Source organism: Oryctolagus cuniculus, chromosome 7 (genome assembly GCF_051225735.1).
Source record: "Oryctolagus cuniculus isolate XC-2025 breed Fujian yellow rabbit chromosome 7, ASM5122573v1, whole genome shotgun sequence".
NCBI lineage: Eukaryota > Metazoa > Chordata > Mammalia > Lagomorpha > Leporidae > Oryctolagus > Oryctolagus cuniculus.
Window position 1 is genome coordinate 128,863,466 of NC_142873.1, and position 19,855 is coordinate 128,883,320.

At 48.4% G+C, this 19,855-nt stretch overlaps 1 protein-coding gene across 2 annotated transcripts in view; it reads right to left on the minus strand.

Moving 5' to 3' along the window:
* ARMH1 (armadillo like helical domain containing 1) overlaps positions 1–19,855 on the minus strand; it is a 50,286-nt gene that overhangs the window by 28,545 nt on the left and 1,886 nt on the right. For both annotated transcript variants that reach the window (XM_017346361.4, XM_089300792.1), the window contains exons 2-3: positions 4,615–4,745; positions 3,360–3,587 (exon numbers count right to left, since the gene is read on the minus strand). In XM_017346361.4, coding sequence (XP_017201850.3) covers positions 3,360–3,565 — 206 coding nt within the window. In that variant the 5' untranslated portion in view covers positions 3,566–3,587; positions 4,615–4,745. The remainder of the gene's footprint in view (positions 1–3,359; positions 3,588–4,614; positions 4,746–19,855) is intronic.

Genomic DNA, 19,855 nt, shown 5'->3' on the forward strand with positions numbered 1-19,855 from the left:
TTTGTCCTAGGTTAGTCTTGTTTTCATAGTCACTCATTACATGCGTATTTCTGGTCTATTATTTCCAGTAATTAGCCCCAGAGGGTTGCTGCGACATCGGTAGTAGCTAACAAGCATCAGCATTTATTGTGCGCTGGGCACTGTGCACAGTCTCATATAATCCTTATCACATCCTGGGTGCTATTAGCATTTCCATTTACTTCAAGAGTAACATGTGGTAGCCATCTTGGACAGGTTATTGACATGTCCAAGGTCCCAAAGTGAACTGATGGGATCAGGATTTGAACCTGGGCAGTTTGAGCTCTTTCTGTCTGTCCTCACTGCCTGTGGATGAGTGGAGGGGTGGGGCTATATATGCAAATCATCTCTCCTGCTTGATGTTGCAGGTGGAGGGCCTGTACTGTGCCCTGAGTGGGACCACTGAAGTTCAGTGGCTGCTATATGGGTTTGGGTTAGACAGACTCATTTTGAGCCCTGCCTCTGCTATTTACCGATAAATTACTCAGCTTTTTTCAAGATCTTACCTATAACATGGGATAAGGAGCAAACATTTAGCTTACTGGTTAAGATACCCACAGCCCACATTGGAGTGTCTGGGTTCTACTCCTGGCTCCAGCTAGCTCCTGATTCCAGTTTTCTGCTAATGCAGACCCTGGGAGGTAGCAAGTGATGATTCAAGTAATTGGGTTCCTGCCATCCGCATGGGAGACATGGACTGAGTTCCCAGCTCCTGGCTCCAGCCTCAGGTCAGCCCTGGCTGTCGCGAGCATTTGGGAAGTGAACCAGAATTTGGGAGTGGTGTCTGTCTCTGCCTCTTAAAAAAGACCAGAACATGAGGCCGGCACTGTGGGTTAAAGCCCTGGCCTGAAGCGCCAGCAACTCATGGGGTGCCAGTTCTAGTCCCAGCTGCTCCTCTTCTGATCCAGCTCTCTGCTATGGCCTGGGAAAGCAGTGGAAGATGGCTCAAGTCCTTGGGCCCCTGCACCCATGTGGGAGACCCAGAAGAAGCTCCTGGTGCCTGGCTTCGGATCGGCGCAGCTCCGGCCATTGAGGCTATCTGGGGAGTAAACCAACAGATGGAAGACCTTTCTCTCTGTCTCTGCCTCTCTCTGTAACTCTCTCTTTCAAATAAATAGGCAACAAAGAGGTTGCTGCTAACATTGATGAGGTCAGTGTCATGAGTTGTGGGGACAGGAGCCAGATCACAGGCACTGCTGTTTCTCCAACCACTGGCAGCAGAGTCAACAACAGAACAGAGGTCAAGGTCCTGCCCTCAATCTACTAAATCAGAACCCTGGAGCCTGTGGGGGTGGGGAGGTGGGCAGGTAGGCGGCTAATCTGCATTTTATGCACACTGATGTGTGAAACATTGGGGTCAACTAGAGATATCTTCAGGGCTATTTCTTTTGGCCTGAGTTGTAGGTCTACATCTGAATAATAATTTTATCAGTGACCTAAATGTAAGAAAAAGGCAGCTGAGTTGGGTTTATTTGAGCCAGTAGATCTTCCTAGCTGCAGATGGTGGTTCACTCCTTCCTTCATTCAGCAAATGTGCTACATGACGGAGATGCAAATAAGAGTAGGACAGATGCAATTCCTGCCCTCATAGGGTTTACAACCCAAGGGGGGTGGGGAGGGGAGAGGAAATATCAAGTAGGTAATAAATAGAGAGTGCTCAGTGTATAGGTAACAGGGGGAACTGAGCTGGTCTGGGGCTCAAAAAAGGGCTTCCTGGGAAAGTGTTGTTTAAACTGAGACCTGAGTAATGGCGTAGGAGTTTGTTAAATACAGAGGAGAAGAAGGGAGAGGGTTTCAGGAAAAAAAAAAATATACAGTAAGACAGTGTAAGATGAACCACCAGAGTGCTGTGGGCACACAGAGCAGGACTATCCTTAAATCCAGCCGCCTTGATGGCGGCCAAATCTGCCTTCAGTCCTGATCTGCCTCCAGGGCTCCTGAGTACAGGTGCCTTGAACTCAATGTGTCCTGAAACCTTAGCTGCCACTGAAGCTTCAGAGCTAAAGTTCTTCTTATGTTCCTTTCCCATTCACCCAGTTTCGCAAGCCAGGAACACAGTGCAGGAATGGAGATGGTAGTTGCATGCATAGATACAGAACCCAGCTTGCAGAGGGAAGTCTGAAGATGTGTTGGCATCAAGACCATGGACGAGCTCACTCGAGGAGACCCAGAGAGTGGGCGGAGAAGAGGGACTTGGATGGAATCAACAGGAACACCCCAGCATTTGAAGGACGGCTGAAGAAAGAATGGGCAGAAAGAAAGAAAAACAAGAGGGCTGGTATCCTGGAAACCAGGGGAGGAATGGAGAAGTGGGAAGGGTTGATGGGCAAATGCCATGGAGAGGTCAGAAGAGAGAACTAAGGACGCAGTCACGGGGCGCTGCAGCCAGGAAACCACTGGTAACCTCGGCAGGATCTGCATCTGCGGAATGTGTGTGGGGTGGGGAGAAGCAAGGCTGAAGAAAGAGAGGAGAAAGTGGAGGCTAGGAAAGTCAACAACCCTTTCAAGAAGCTTCACCACGAAGGGCCAGAGCTAGGTGGAGCCTCGGTTTGGGACAGATTTCATTTACTTTATAGAAGAACTTTCTGCATATATAAATGCTTTTTTTTTTAAAAAGATTTATTTATTTACTTGAAAGTCAGAGAGTTACAGAGAAAGGAGAGACAGAGACAGAGAGAGAGGGAGAGAGAGAGAGAGAGAGAGGTCCTCCATCCGCTGGTTCACTTCACTTCCCAGTTGGCCACAACAGTCAGAGCTGGGCTGATCCGAAGCCAGGAGCCAGGAGCCAGGAGCCTCCTCTGGGTCTCCCACACAGGTGCAGGGGCTCTGGGACTTGGGCCATCCTCCACTGCTTTCCCAGGCCATAGCAGAGAGCTGGATCAGAAGTGGAACAGCTGGGACTTGAACCGGTGCCCATATGGGATGCTGGCACTGCAGGCAGCGGCTCCAGCTGCCACACCACAGCGCCGGCCCCTGCATATATAAATGTTGATGAAAGCAGCGAGTAATGTGGTAAAGGTGAAAGACGTAGGAGAAAAAGAATAAAGTCCCTGAGGAGATGGGAGGGGATTCGAGTGGAGTACAAATACAAAATGGCGCCAGACAGAAGGAATGTCTACTTCCACTCTGATGGGGACAAAGGATAGTGGTGAGAGTGAGGATGCTGATGGGTTGGCAAGACAGGAAGTCGATGCAGTTCTTGACTTGGGGGATCATATTTGCACAGACATCTTCTGAAATATCAGGGAGACTCAAGAGAAAAGCTTTCTCAACACCTTCTCCCTTTTTCTATCTAGAGATTGCCTTTATTGATGGAGTGATTTCTGTTCAGCAAAGGATACATGATTCTAAGCCAGGTGGTCAAGCGTACCAGAAATAAGCTGGCCCCCTGGGAAAACTCCTGCTCTAATTCAGGGGCAGTCTTGCCTTGGTTGATTTCAATGAAACTGTCCAGGATGTGGCTCCTTTTGACTTTGCCAGCCTTGTCCCACTCTTGTAAAAAACTTAAGAGCCTGCTAATTGCTGCCTGCTCCTTTATAGAAGTCATGATTGAACAGTCCTGAGGGTGGCTACAGAGGGAGGGAAAACAGACAGATTATCACAGTGCGTAGAACCATGCAAGTCCACTGCTTGGTGGGTTTTGCTTCGCCAGTGCTCAGGTTAGAAGGCAGTGAGCCTTTGCGGGGGCGTAGTTATGTGCAAAACACACACTAGGGCTGGTCCTCTGCTGCTTGAACAGGGAGGTCCTGGCTGGCTTGTAATGCAATTAATACTCTTAAAGGGTGTACATGTCTATTCTTTCAGGGCTGGCACGTTAGCCCTTCAGCTTCTCTGCTGGTGCCAGTAACCCAAAGGCTGCAGGAGCCAGCTGAGATCACTGCTTGTTAACAAGCCAGGTCCCTACAGGACTCACTTCACACAAGGTCAGAGAGATTCCGGGCCTTTCACACCCCAGACCCTTCTCGTATGCTGATTGGCTACGGGAATGTGCACTTGCACCTTGGGCTTTTATATTAAGACTTCAAAACAACTTTTCAACAAAGTAAGTGGGAAGAAAAAGTTCTTATTCCATAGTTGGATTAATGGGCTGTGGTTTGTAGGAGTCTGTGTCCTTGGGAGAGTATTTCCAGCGGGGGAGGGAAGGTTTAAAGTAAACCCGTTTTCCAAAAATAGTTGTGATTGAAAGTGTTATTATCCATAACAAATGTTAGTGTGGATGGGAGAGAGGCACGTGCGGTTCTTTTGTCTAACAGACAAGTGAAAGTCATATTTCACATTATCATGGGGTTTTCTGTGATTTACAGAATATTTGTGAAACATTACTTGCAGGGGCCATGATTGATATGGAGAGAACAGCTTGTGTGTAGGGGAGATGTGTATTTCACGAAGACGGTTCAACATGAAATTTACAGTCCCATAAAGTGCTTCTACATCTTCGCCAGAGATCTAGTTAAAAGGACTTTACAGTCTGAAACATCCTAAAATTGATTCTAAATTAACGTTTCCTCACATGTATTTGAGATATTGATGGGGCCCAGCTATCAGGGTTTTATTAGGAAGCTATAATCCGAGGCATGCTGAGACGGACATACGTACACAGCAACCTCCACTGCTCCCGGAGGACGTGGGAAATGTGCTCCCAGGAAGGGCGTCCGCGCAGCTTCGGGGAGGAAGGTGCTCGCAAACTCCTGTCCGCCTTAAGACCAGGTGAATAACTGTGGCCCAACCTAGACACAAAAATGACCAAAACCCGCGTGAGATCAGGCATCAATCACTGTGAATGCCATTCCAGCCGTAAGTCTGAGAGTAACTTTCAGAGGCCAAGGCCACCTTCAGCAGCCAAACTGGCCCCAGCAAGATGAGGCTGAGCGGCTGTTCCAGACCCCAGGGAGGAGGGTGTGAGGCACCACCATCAGACTCATCAGGATGAACCCTTTCTAAGGCCGAGACTCCAAGGGCTGGCACAGATGCGCCCAGTAACTCCACGCCACCGAGGGTAGGAAACGCGAAGCAGGACAATGCACACTTCGAATCCCTCAAGGTTTCCTTGGATCTCAGCCTTCCTCTACCTTCTTTTGAACCAGGAAAAAAACAAACAAACAAACAAACCAACAAACACATGGCAGCTTTCAAGGTCACAGCGATGCAACCCCAAATCTACTCCATAGGGAAGGCCCACCGTGCAGCTCTGCATAACGAACTGTGGGAGACACAGAGACAAACATGGTGCTGCCGTCAGGGCCTTGGGGAGCTCCCAGCGTATGGGACAGTGGAAGGAGGTTGGTGTCAGACTGGGCTCAAGGCTCAGCTCCACCAGTTTGCTACTCAGTAAAAAATGACAATAATAGCACCTGTCCCACCACTTGTCAGCCTTCACCCTCACTCCAAAGAGGCAGCCACTTTGAACTCTCTTGGCTATTTCTTCCAGCGCTTAGCTCCATATGCCTGAACAATGAGCTTACACACTTGCTATGAGCTGAATTGCCTCTCCCCCAAATTCATATATTGAAGTTCTAACCTCCAGATAAGTCTTTTTTTTTTTTTTTTTTTTTTTTTTAGGATTTATTTTATTTATTTGAAAGAAAGAGTTACAGAGGGAGGTAGAGACAGAGAGAGGTCTTCCATCCATTGGTTCATTCCCCAAATGGCTGCAATGGCCAGAGCTGAGCCAATCTGAAGCCAGGAGCCAGGAGCTCTATTTGGGTATCCCACATGGGTGCAGGGGCCCAACCACTTGGGCCATGCTTTGCTGCTTTCCCAGGCACATTAGCAGGGAGCTGGATCTGAAGTTGAGCAGCTGGGACTTGAACCAGAGCTCATATGGGATGCTGACATTGTGGCAGTGGCTTAACCTGCTGTGCCACAATGCTGGTCCCTTTTCGGTTGTTTATTGAGGGCTAGCCACTTAGCATTGTATACACACACACGCACACACACATACATCTATACACATATATGTGTGTGTGCATATATATATATATAAAAAATTTGTTTTAACCCTCAAGATCTTCAGACAGCAGTTATTATGCATAATTTTTATTTTTATTTTATTTATTTTTTTTTTTATTTTTGACAGGCAGAGTGGACAGTGAGAGAGAGAGACAGAGAGAGAAAGGTCTTCCTTTGCCGTTGGTTCACCCTCCAATGGCCGCCACGGTTGGCGCGCTGCGGCCGGCGCACTGCGCTGATCCGATGGCAGGAGCCAGGAGCCAGGAGCCAGGTGCTTTTCCTGGTCTCCCATGGGGTGCAGGGCCCAAGCACCTGGGCCATCCTCCACTGCACTCCCTGGCCACAGCAGAGAGCTGGCCTGGAAGAGGGGCAACTGGGACAGAATCCGGCGCCCCAACCAGGACTAGAACCCGGTGTGCCGGCGCCGCTAGGCGGAGGATTAGCCTGTTGAGCCACGGCGCCGGTCTATTATGCATAATTTTCAGATGGAGCAACAAAGGTTTAAAAATGCTTGCTCATTTATTGCAGGCCTTACAGCCAAAATGGAATTTGAACTCAGTGGAAATGGAATTTGAACTCGGATTTGTACATAACTCCAAAAGCCAGGTTTTGTCTGTTAAGCCAAAGGCATTGATCCTGCTCTCTTCTGTGCTACAAAAATGTCACCAATGATCTCTTGTCAAATTCAGTGGCCAGCTTTGTTGTCCCATCATACTTGGCCTCTCAGTTGGATTGTAGTTGATTGTCTTCTCAAATTCTCCTTCCTAACCCACTCTCTTCTGGGTCCTCCTCGGGCGTTCCTTTGCTGTTCTTTGTTCCCCTTTCCTGTTTTGTAATCTTCTAGGCAACCTCATTTACTCCATCACTTCTTTTTTTATTGTTCTCATCAATTTTTTCTTTAAGTATTTATTCATTTGAAAGGCAGAGTTACAGAGAGAGGAGAGGAGAGAGAGAGAGAGAGAGAGAGAGAGAGAGAGAGTGAGGTCGGTCTTCTGTTCACTGGTTCACTTTTCCAATTGGCTGCAACGGCTGGAGCTTCACTGATCTGAAGCCAGGAGCCAGGACCTTCTTCCAGGTCTTCCACGTGGGTGCAGGGGTCCAAGGACTTGGGCCATCTTCTACTGCTTTCCTAGGCCACAGCAGAGAGCTGGATCGGAAGTGGAACAGCCGGGACTTGAATTGGCACCCATATGGGATGCCAGCACTGCAGATGGCGACTTTACCTGCTATGCCACAGTGTCGGACCCATCCATCACTTCTTTTAATTTAAATTTTTGGAGACAGGGAGAGAGAGAGATCTACTGGTTTACTTCCCAAATGCATGCAACAACTGGGACTGTGTCAGGCTGAAGCCAGGAGCCCAGAACTCAATTTAGGTCCTCGATATGGATAGCGGAGACCCAAGTACTTGAGCATCATCTGCTGCTTTCCAGGGTGCACATCAGCAGGAAGCTGGACTGGAAGAAGAGTAGCCAGGACTTGAAGCAGGCATTCTGATATGGCATGTGGACTTCCCAAGAAGCAACTTAACTTCTGTACTGCAACACCCAGCCCCACTCTATCACTTTTTTTTTTTTTTTTAAGATTTTATTTATTTGAAAGTCGAGTTACACAGAGAGAGGAGAGAGAGAGAGAGAGAGAGGTCCTCCATCCGCTGGTTCACTCCCCAATTGGCTGCAACGGCCGGAGCTGTGCCGATCCGAAGCCAGGAGCCAGCAGCCTCCTCTGGGTCTACCATGCAGATGCAGGGGCCCAAGGACCAGGGCCATCCTCCACTGCTTTCCCAGTCCACAGCAGAGAACTGGACTGGAAGAGGAGCAGCCAGGACCAGAACCAGCACCCATATGGGATGCCGGAGCCGCAGGTGGAGGATCAACCCACTGCAAAACAGCACCGGCCCCAGCCTCCATCACTTCTAGTTGCATCTGTAGGGATCGTGACTCCCAGCTCCATATCCTCAGCCTGGGCTTTCCTGCTTAGCTCCATTCCCTGTACTTCAGTGACGAGCAAGATTTTCATGGACACACTGCACAATCAACCAGCCCCACAGTCCTCAAGTCAACCAGTCTCAGACTGAACACATCAACTCCTCACACCTGCCCCTTCTGCTGTGTTGGTCCTATTCACTGCCAGCCAAGAGCTGTTTTTGGCTTGTTCCTCTCCTTTTGCCCTCCTTATCTGAACTGTTGCTGGGTTCTGACAGTTATACCTCCTAAGTCTCTCTCAGATTAGTCTGCACAGTATTTCCACTATTGTAGTCTTTTACTTTTAATCTTTCTTTTTTAAGATTTATTTTATTTACTTATTTGAATGACAGAGTTACAGAGAGAGGTAGAGACACAGAGAGAGGTCTTCAATCCACTGCTTCACTCCCCAAATAGCCACAGTGGCTGAAGCTGGGCCGATCTGAAGCCAGAAGCTAGGAGCTTCTTCTGGGTCTCCCACAAGGGTGCAGGGACCCAAAAACTTGGGCCATCTTCTACTGCTTTCCCAGGCCATTGCAGAGAGCTGGATAGGAAGAGGAGCAGCTGGGACACAAACTGGCGCCCATGTGGGATGCCGGCGCCGCAGGTGGAGGTTTAACCTACTATGCTGCAGCACTGGCTTCATGTTTCATCTTTTTAATTTGAGGGGCAAACATAGTCTCTGGCACAATGGGCGCTCAATAAGTGTTATCATTTTAAAATTTGTACTCATTTTCATTTTCTTTGAAAAGCAGAGAAACAGAGAGAGGGAGAGAGAGAGGTCGATGGGTATCTGCCGTCTGCTGGTACACTGTACCCGGCAATAGCCAGGGCTCGGGCTAGGCTGAAGCCAGAGCCCACAACTCAATCTGGGTTTCCCATATAGGTGTCAGGGTCACAAGGACTTGAACCATCATCTGCCGCCTCTTAAGTGCACATTAGCAGGAAGCTGCAAGCAGAAGCAGAGGTGAGACTTGAATCCAGGCATTGAGACACGGTATGGGGATCCCAAGCAGTATCCAAACCACTGTGCCAAATGCTTGCCCCTCAGGAGGTGTTATTAGGCTGACATCCAACATAAAGAACTCATAATTGGCACTTTAGTTTCCTTAACTCCACACATTTGTTAATTAAACAGATGGCCTAGGTGTCAACTCTGAGCCAAGCACTGAAACTGGCATTGGTCAACACAACACACACAATCTGTTTTCTCAGGGTGCTTACAGGCTGGTGGAGTAGAGACAAGCAACTAGGTGATTTTAATGAAGAATGAGAACACTCTGACGGGATATATCCCAGGTTGTGTTGGAGCACAAAGGACAGGTATGAAATCCAGATTCCAGTGTCCTCCAGCGTAGTCTGCACACTATGACCCACACCCTGAGCTCTGTGCTTAGCCGGAACTGTTCTACCTTGAGGCCCACAACACCAAGCTCCTTCCTCTCCATCTGTCCTCAGATGATGGACCCTTGGGCCTAACAAAGAGTTGTAGGCCTCTAGGCAAGAACATCCTCATAGTCCTCTTCCTTCTATTTTCTCTCTCTCCATACCCATTCTCTACCCCTCTTCCAGAGAAGCATCCACCCACCCTGCCTCCCCCCAAGCTCTCACACCACCCATGACTCTCACCCTTCCTTGTGTTGTCAACTGCTGCCCTGATGTAAGCATTATTCTTGTTTGCCTAGTTAACTTTTGCCCATTTTCAAGCCAAACTAAAAATGAAAACAGAAACCTCTAAAGCCCACATCCTCCTCCAGTCATCTCTCTGGTTTTCTCACTTCACAAAACAGTCTACACGCCCTTTTCTGGCCATCCTCTCCCTAGCCAGCTGTAACAGGGCTTCTGCCCCTTGACTTCTCTTCCATCACTTGAGCCGATGTCTCTGCTAACTCCCTGACTGCCAAGTTCAGCAAGCATGTCTTACTCCTTGGCTTGCTTGTTCTCTTACTGCGATGGTTAACAACTGATTCCTCTACTCAAACGCCTTCTTCCTGATGCGTTTCTATCACAACATCTTCTCTGGATTCACAGGCATCCCCAGATGCTGCCTCTCCCTCACTCCACAATCGTTCCATCTCCCACACCTGTCCCACTGTAAGTCCTCAGTGAGTTGAGTTGTTCATAAGACATTCAGACTTGAGAGATTCCTCTGTCCCACCTCCAGCCTCACTATCTCCATCTGTCCCACCTCCAGCCTATCAGCAATTCCATTAAAAAATGAAACTCAGCAGTGAATGACAAGTATGCCCCATACCTTGTAGTAGGCCTTTGGGGAGAAATGTGAAAGAGACACAGTTCCTGCCTTCAGTGAGTACACAGTTTGGGGATGGAATATAACCTTATAAATAAGTGATTCCAATTCCAACGGTGTGGTAAGAGCTATGACAGGAAGCTGAGAATGTGAGAGAAGACATTTAACCTGCCCTTAGTCTGAGTGCAGGATGTCATGGAGGGCTTTCCAGGGGAGAGGCCAACAATGCTGAAAAGGGGTCTGCAGCCACTAGGGAGAAGGTGAGGGAAGTGTGTTCTAAGAGGAGGGAATAGAATGTGCAGTGACTCGGGTCCCTGGGTCACCAGAGAGAGTAAGGTGGAAAGTGCAAGTGGAGGCAGTGTGGTACAGTGGTCAGGAACACAGGCCTGGGAGCTGCATGACTGTCCACTTCCTGGTGTATGACCTTACTTAGCTTCTCTCGGCTTCTGTTACCTGTAGCAGATGATAGTAATAGCTCACGTGGGCCAGGAAGGGACCTGACACACGGGCCCTCCACGAAGTCCCTTTTCTTTTCAGGGCTGAGATTCCTAGGGGAGCTGCAGCACAGCACGAGAATGGAGCAGAAGAGAGGAGGCTGGGAAAACAGGCAGAGGCCAGAGACAGAAGGGCAAGGTCAGGGTTCTAAGAGCTTTCAAATCAAGAGTGACAAGAAAAGAGTTCTTTCTTTCTTTTTTAGATTTTTATTTATTTGAAAGACAGAATTACAGAGAGGGAAAGAGAGAGAGGGAGAGAGATCTTCCATCCTGTGGTTCACTCCCTAAATGACTGCAACACCCAGGGCTGGGCTAAACTGAAGTCAGGAGCGTTCTGGGTCTCCCACGTGGATGGCAGGGGTCCAAACACTGAGTCATCTTCCGCTGCCTTCTCAGGTGCATTAGCACGGAACTGGATTGGAAGTAGAGCAGCCAGGACATGAACCAGCATCCATATGGGGTGCCGGTGTTGCATTAACTACACCACAATGCTGGCCTCAAGAAAAGATTTCTAAAAGAAATGCCTTGAGTGCAGAATACAAGGAAGACTGGAAGCAGACAAGATCAGAGGTGGGGTACCAGTTAGGAAGCCAGACCTGTAATTTTGGCAAAAGATGCTGATGACACCAGGGGTGGAGGGAAGCAGGAATGCCACACAGGTGGAAGCAACAGGACTTGCTGACTGACTGGAGGATGAAAGAAGTTGAGGAATCAGGGAGAATACCCAGAAAACCTTGTTTCTACTTCATGGAGAATACAGGACCCATAGCAGAAGCTCCTCCCCTCCCCTCCATTTATTTTTTATTTTATTTTATTTTATTTTTGACAGGCAGAGTGGACAGTGAGAGAGAGAGAGAGAGAGAGAGAGAGAGAAAGGTCTTCCTTTTGCCGTTGGTTCACCCTCCAATGGCCGCCGCGGCCAGCGCGCTGTGGCCAGTGCACCTCGCTGATCCGAAGGCAGGAGCCAGGTACTTATCCTGGTCTCCCATGGGATGCAGGGCCCAAGCACTTGGGCCATCCTCCACTGCACTCCCTGGCCACAGCAGAGAGCTGGCCTGGAAGAGGGGCAACTGGGACAGAATCCAGCGCCCCAACCGGGCTAGAACCCGGTGTGCCGGCGCCGCAAGGCGGAGGATTAGCCTAGTGAGCCGCGGCGCTGGCCCATTTATTTTTAAAGATTTATTTGAAAAGCAGAGTGATAAAGAGAGAGGAAGAAACTGAGATTGAGAGAGAGACAGAGATCTTGCATCCACTGGTTCACTCCCTGAATGTTGTCTATGGCTAGGACTGGGCTGAAGCTAGGAGAACAAACTCCATCCAGGTTTCCCACATGGGTAGCAGGGGCCCAAGTACTTGAGCCATCATCTGCTACCTCCCAGGTACATTAGCAGAAAGCTGGATTGGAAGCAGAGGAGACTGGACTTAAAATCAGCACTCCAATCTGGGATGCACCACAACACTGGCCCCTGCCCTCCATCCTTAATGCTATGGTAGCAGCACCAGCCTCTCCATGAGCATGAGGTCCCACCCCTTTATCCTCAGCTTTTCCGTCTCCTCTAACTCCTCTTAAAAAACTTATCCAATCCTCACCAGGCTCTACCAATACACAAACCAAGCCTTTCCTTGACTGTTTTTCCTTCCAGCTTCTGTACTTCCTCCCTTCTTTATCCCCAAATCTCTCCTTTAGCCTCTTATGGCCTTCGGGAGAAAGTCTACACTCAATATGGCATTCAAGGCCCTCAAAACTTGGCCCCAACCTAACCTCAACTCCAACACTTCCACATTTTGACAGATCTCCTTTTCTCAGTACCACAGGCCCTTCCAGGGCCCTCTGCAGCTCAGTGCAGCTCTGCACAGGGACTGCCAGTCTCCTTTTTGCCCTTTGGCAAAGTCCCTGAGACAAGTGGGGGTGCCCATTCTGCGGTCCCTCCTCTAAGGCTGCAAACCTCTCCATCCCTCCCACCAGAGTGTGAGCTCCTCAAGGGCAGGGTCTGGCATAAGGCATGATCAACAAATGCTTGCTGGGCGAATGAAGGAATCAACCTGTCCCTCTTCAGATGGTTATATCTGATGTCTGTGATATGTAGGTCCGTAAAACTACCAACTTCCCAAAGCTGCCATGTGTGGAGTGGCAGACTCTCCATGCAAGAAGGCCAGCACAAAGGCTATGAGGCATTTTACAGCCATGACAGGAAACAGCAATGTCAGCAGTGGTGTCATCTTTGGACACTGAGGACAGGGATTCGGTGCCATGAACGGTCAGTTAAACTGTAATTGGAGTGAACTGTTCTTCTGCAAACCATAATGTTCTTTAGCTACAGCCAAATGGCAGTCAAGAAGGGGAGAACATTTTTTGAAATGTCAAAGAAACTATTTCCAATTTGGTGCTCACAACCAGAGATTCTAATGATCAGTGGAAATGAGAAGCAAACAAATTAGCACTAATGGAAAATGGCTTTTGGAAAAGAGGATTTAATTTATAGTCAACTGATCATGGCATGCAGTGAGCAGTAAAAGTCGGCTCCACCAGCTTGATCATAAGAACTGCAGCTCACATGGAGGGCCAGAGAGAAAAATGCGCTTGCCACCATGCTTGCTGGACTCTCTCTTTAAGTGGCAGCCAATTAGTCATTATTTTACCTTGGAGAGAAAATGGAATGAAAAACCAGAGCACATGAAATTAAAATCCAGATTAGGAACCTCAGTCCAAATTGGTTTATTTGTGGCCCTTTAACCTTGGCGAGATCGTCTGCAAGGACGGCAAACCTACTTAGTCTCCAGCCCAGAGTGGACTCTTTGTTTTTCATTTCCTCTCCATCTTCAGAGGTGATTAATAAATCTGGATTCATCCATAAATCATTTCTATAGCAGCCAAATGGACTTCTTTCATGCAGGTTAAACTAAAATTGCAAAATCTCAAAAACCTCAGCTCCTTAGAAACAAGGGGAGGGGCTAAAAATCCGAGGTCAATTAATCTTGTTTCTAAAATAAAATTTCCCGGAGGGCGTTTCCCCCATAAGTCAAAAAGACAAGTTTCTGAACGCAGAAAGCTCCTCAGGCCCGGGTGACCAGGCTGGCTGTCTCCCCAGATGGCCTCAGAGACAACAAGGCAGCCACTGTCTCCTGTTCCTGCAGGTCTCAGGTGTAGAATGAGACAGAGGCCTTCTCCCTGGCCTCTCTATTCTGAGATAGACACAGTCATGTGTCACTTACTGGTGGGAACAGGGGCAGTGAGTGTCAAGGCCTACCATATTATTGCACACTGCTGAGGACTTACAAACACTGGATACTTAGGCTGCACTAAATTTACCCATTTTGTCTTTTACCAATAGTAAATTAACCTTAGCTTACTGTAATTTTTTTATTTTATAAATTATTTTAACTTTCTTTTTTCAAAACATACTTATTTATTTGAAAGTCAGGTGGGGCCAGCACTGTGACATAGTGGGTAAAGCCACCGCCTGCAGTGCCAGCATCCCATATGGGTACCAGTTCGAGTCCCAGCTGCTCCACTTCGGATCCAGCTCTCTGCTGTGGCATGGGAAATCAGTAGAAGATGGCCCAAGCTCTTGGGCCCCTGCACCCGCATGGGAGACCTGGAAGAAGCTCCTGGCTCCTGGCTTCGGATCGGCACAGCTCCGGCCATTGCGGCCAATTGGGAAGTGAACCATTGGATGGAAGACCTCTCTTTCTCTCTCTCTCTCTCTGCCTCTCCTTCTCTGTGTAACTCTAACTTTCAAATAAATAAATAAATCTTAAAAAAAAAAAGAAGAAAGTCAGAGTTATGGGGGGAGGGTGGCGGTGAAGAGGGTGAGGGAGAGACAGAAATCTTCTATCTGCTGGTTCACTCCGCAAATGGCTGCAACACCCGGAGATGGGCTGGTCTGAAGCCAGGAGCCAGCTGCTTCTTCTGGGTTTCCTTTGTGGGTGCAGGGGCTCAAGGACTTGGGTCATCTTCTGCTGCTTTCCCAGGCTCATTAGCAGGGAGCAGGATCAGAAGTGGAGTAGCCAGGATTCATACCAGCACCCATATGGGATGCTGGCGCTGCGGGCAGCAGTTTTACCTGCTACATCACAGCACGAGCCCCTAACCTGTTTTGTAACAACAGCTTATAACAAACAGGGAACCAAGGTTGAGATGTAGTAGCTAAAGCCACCCACTGTCTATGATGCCAGCATTCCACATAGGCACTTGTTCAAGTCCTGGCTGGTCCTCTTCCGATCCAGCTCCCTGCTAATGTGTCTGTGAAAGGCAGTGGAGGATGGTCCAAGTGCCTGGGCCCCTGCCATCCATGTGGGAGACCTGGATGAAACTCCTGGCTTTGGCCTGGCCCTGCACTGGAAGATGAGGTCATCTGGGGAGCAAACCAGCAGATGGAAGATCTCTCTCTCTCATATAACTCTATTAAATAACAAAGTAAATAATAAATCTTTTTAAAAAATCATAAAAACAGTCCCTTATTCTATAAACTCTTTTCTATTTTATAATTTTTTTCATTATTTCAACTTTCAGGTTAAAAATGAAGACATGAAGACCCATGTTAGCCTAGGCCTACACAGGGTCAGGATCATCAGTGTCACAGACTTCTACCTCCACCTGCTGTCCCACTGGGAGGTCTTCAGGGATCGTAACACTCAGGGAGGTGTCATCTCCTCCGTAACAATGTCTTCTGGACACCTCCTTGTCCTTGAGGAGCAGTCACTCTTTGCAGAAAGGTGGTGGATTGCTTGGGCTGTTTCTGCTTTTCATCTCAGATCTGCTGGGAAGCACACAGGCACCAGGAACATCCCTTTCTGTGAATGAAAACCTTCCAGGACTGGGGTGAGGTTTCTACACTTCAAGAGTTTGTTGAGGTCTGCAACAGCCTCTGCTAAACCCTTCACAGGCATTTTCTTGAGGGTTCTTCTTCTGTGATTTCATTGTATCATGTGTCTACTTCAGCCGACACATTCTCCAGGAGACGGGAATGCTTCAGCCCCACTACAACCTTAGAGGACCACTGCGGTGGATGTGGCTTGTTGTTGACCAAAACGTCACGACTAGGTGGGAACTTTCTCCCGGACACGCTTCCGGCCCAGCCGCTGTCTTCACCTTGTCTCCCTCCAATTTGTCACTTCCTTCTCATGGATCCCCTTCTTCTCCCACTCACACCCTCGTCACTGCCCCTACTGATTCCATCTGTCCCCAACTTCCCCCCACATCTGCCACTTCCCTCCATCCTCTCCCCATTGACCTTTCCCTCATCACCTTCCTGCAAAACTGTCTGCCCTCTCCCCAGACTTACCCGCCTTCCCTAGCCACAGACCCCACTTTCCCTCTCTCTACTCCACACACCTACCCCCATGCGCACCCACAAAATGTAACTCCGCAGATGAGTTAGATTTTACGCACACCTGCCTCACTCCTTTACGGCTCCATGCTTCACCATGCTCGACTCATTTCCTATCCTTCCTTCTCTTCTTAACCTTCTCATTTTGCCCTGGAAAACTCATTTCCGATTAGCTAAGTCTCCCCCATCCTCAGTTTCTCCAGTCACTCTGCCCACCTCCAGCCTCTGCCCAAAGCTGGCTTGACTTCAGGACTCCGCTCCTACATAGCCCTCCCTGGTGGACACTGCTTACATTCTTATACCCCAAGCATCTCAGGGCTGGGAGGTGGGTAGCATCTCCTCACCAAACCTTAACCCTGTTCCTTACTCACCTCCTTGTGAGAGCCCTTGCTATGTCAAGGGTCATGGCAATTCATTCAGTGTAAAAATCTTTGCCCTTCCTCATGCTGTCATCTAGAGACCCCAGAACAACCCGCTTTATTCATCAGACATTGGTACTCAATGGACGAACATGCTCTTCCTGCCTTGAGTCCTGCCATCACCCAGGGGAATTTCAATGGCCAGGTCAGCATCCTGTCTCCTTTACTCCACTTTGGCCACTCACCCCCATGCCCCACCCTGGGCCTTTTGTCAGCACCTGAAATTACTCACGCCTCATGGCTCTGTGATGTAGGAAGTTAGAAATCCACCTACGTGTGTGAGAGGGACCTAAGGAAAACAAAGCATCAGCAGAAGCTTGGAGGCTCACCTTGCAAGCAGCCCTGTACTTCACACTACAAAGTCCTAGCCATATCCTGAGACGTTTACAGGTGGTCTTGGCATCCCCCCAAAGAGAGCGCCCCAGAAGACTCCTCTCTACTCAGCACCAAATTAGTTACTTAGTCTGATAACACTGAGCAATAAAACCTCACACCTTCCCCTAAGGAAGGTACCCAAGGGGAAGCTCCTCTGCCCAGGGCCAGGTAGGCTACCCAGTCTGATAGAGAAACCTTGGGAACAATTTCAACTACTTCACACTCAGCAAACTCTTTGTCCTGGAGGAGGAGGAGGAGGGGAAGGAGATACGGCAGCAAGAACTGGACCCCATTCCCTTATAAACCCCAGTCTGAACACAGACTCTCGGCATTTTTCTGAGTTGCCCGCCTGGCCTGCAGGTGTATTCTCTCCATTAAGCCATGTAACCTTGCTTCCCCCAGTCTGAGTGACTGGGTACTCTCTGCTTCTGTCTGGAGAGGTGCCCGTCCATTCTGATGGATGCTCTATCCCATTATACCTTGCTACCTTGCTTACCACTGTTCTCTGTCTCATATCTGAATTCTTTCTTGTGTGAAGGCAAGAACCTACTCTACTTATCTCTATTAACAACTCCACTTTTTTTTAAATAAAAGATTTATTTATTTTAAAGGCAGAGTTACAGAGAGGGAGATATGCTGGTTCACTTTTCAAATGGCTACAACAGCTGGAGCTAGGCCAGGCTGAAGCCAGGAGCTAGGAGCCTCTTCTGGGTCTCCCACATGGATGCAGGTGCCCAAGTACCTGGGCCATCTTCTGCTGCTTTCCCAGGCAGATTAGCAGGGAGCTGGATCAGAACTGGAGCAGCCAAGAATCAAACTGTTGCCCACATGGGATGCTGGCATCGCATGCGGCGGCTTAACTGCTGCACCAGAATGCAAGCCCATGACTGTTCTTTCTGCTCACAACTCACTCATTCAACTATTTCCATGTTGGACTCTGACTTCATTGAGACATCTAGTCTGCAATACTTTTTCACTCTCCTATCCAGGCTACGTTTGAAAGCCCATCACTTAACCACTCTTTTGCTAATATCCTCCGCTTACTTGTTCTTTGTCCTTCTACTGCATTCTCCTGGTAAAACCCAAACTTGGATCAATTCAACAAACCTCTCCGTGCCCATCATTAGGTGGCTGATGCTGTTAGGGGAAAAATGCATATTATACAACCATGTAGACTACTGGTGTTATGAATTAATGGTCACCAACTTCAACAGGGCCATTACAACTGCCCTCAAATCTGTGTGCTACCTTAAGTCATCTCCTTCCCATTTTCACTGCTGCTGTTTCAACCTCTCTGCTCTTTCCAACCTGGCACATCACCTCTAATCTCATCCTCACTGCCTGATACCATGTCCCCATTTCACAAAGAAAATAGAAATCACCAAACAAGAATTGCCTCAACTTCCTGCCACCAAATCTACTAACATACTAATATCAATATACATGTTACCCTTCTGCCACAATGCACATGTCCTTCCAACTTTTCTTTTTAATTTTTGTTTGAGAGAGACAGAGAGAGACAGACAGAGAGGGACTTTCCAAATGTCTGCAACAGCCAGGGCTGGGCCAGACCAAAATCAGGAGCCATGAACTCCATCTGGGTTTTCCACATAGGTGGCATGGACCCAAGTTCTTGTATCACCTGATGCCTCCTCCTAAGGTGCACATTAGCAGGAAGCTGGATCAGAAGTGGAGCTACCACTGTAACCCAAGACTCTTTCCATATGGGATGTGGGCATCCCAAACATTGTCATAACAGCTGCACCAAATGGTTCCCTCCCCCTTTTAAGTGGATCTCTCCTCCAACACTTTGGATCTCCTATCTTAGGCCTTATTTTTTATTTATTTGCAAGACAGAGTTACAGGGAAGAGAGGCAGAGATAGAGAGAGAGAGAGAGAGATAGATGTTTCCATCTGCTGACTCACTCCCGAAATAGCTGCAACAGCAGGAGCTGGGCCTATCCAAAGCCAGGAGCCAGAAGCTTCTTCTAGGTTTTCCTTGAGGGCACAGAGAGCTCGATCAGAAGTGCAGCAGGAGCCAGTGTGGTGGCATAGCCAGTAACCAGCATCCCCTGTGGGTGTGGGTTCGAGTCCAGGCTGTTCCTCTTCTGATTCAGCTCTCTGGTATGGCCTGGGAAAGCAGCGGTAGATGGCCTGAGTGCTTGGGCCCCACACCCATGTAGGAGACCTGTAAGAAGCTCCTGGCTCCTGGCTTTGGATCATCCCAGTTCTGGCCTTTGCAGCCATTTGGGGGAGTGAACCAGCTGATGGAAGACCTCTGTCTCTCCCTCTCTGTCTGTAACTCTATCTCTCAAAAAAAAAAAAAAAAAAAAGTGGAGCAGCTGGGACTCGAACTGGCACCCATATGGGATGCCAGCACTGAATGTGGCAGCTTTACCTGCTACGTCACAGCACTGGCCCCTCTTATGCCTTTTTTCAGGGGCACTACTCTCTTAATTATCTTTTTCATGTGTAATTTTATCTTTTTCCTATTTGCTGGATCTATGACAACAGCATTGCTCCCATCTGAATAAAAACACGTCTCCTAGCAACTGTCTTCTCAACTTCTTCCCCTAAATGGCCAAACTTCTCAAAAGTGTATGTACATGCAGTCTTCGCTTTCCATCCACTTCTAAAGCCACTGTAATTTGACCTCTGCTCCCAACACTCCACTGAAACTGCACTTGAATTCACCAACAACTTCCTTGTTTCTAAATCCAGAGTCTTTCAGGTCTTATTTGTTTGATTAGTCATCAGGTTTCAACACTTTGGCTTCTGGAATGTTCCACTGCTGATTATCTTCTTACCATTTTGGTCACTTCATCTCAGCTACCTCTGCAATTCACTCCCCCCCACCCTTTGCCAGACCATTAAACTTGGGGGCTTCTCAGGGCTGTCTCATATATCCTCTTCTCCTCTTACTCTATACGTACTCCCTGGGTAAGCTCAACAAATCTACTTGTGTGGCTGCCATCTGTAAGGCCCTAAAGGCCCCCACATTTCTACCTCCGACCTAGACTTCTCTTGTGAATTCCAGTTGGGCAAATTCAGCTGC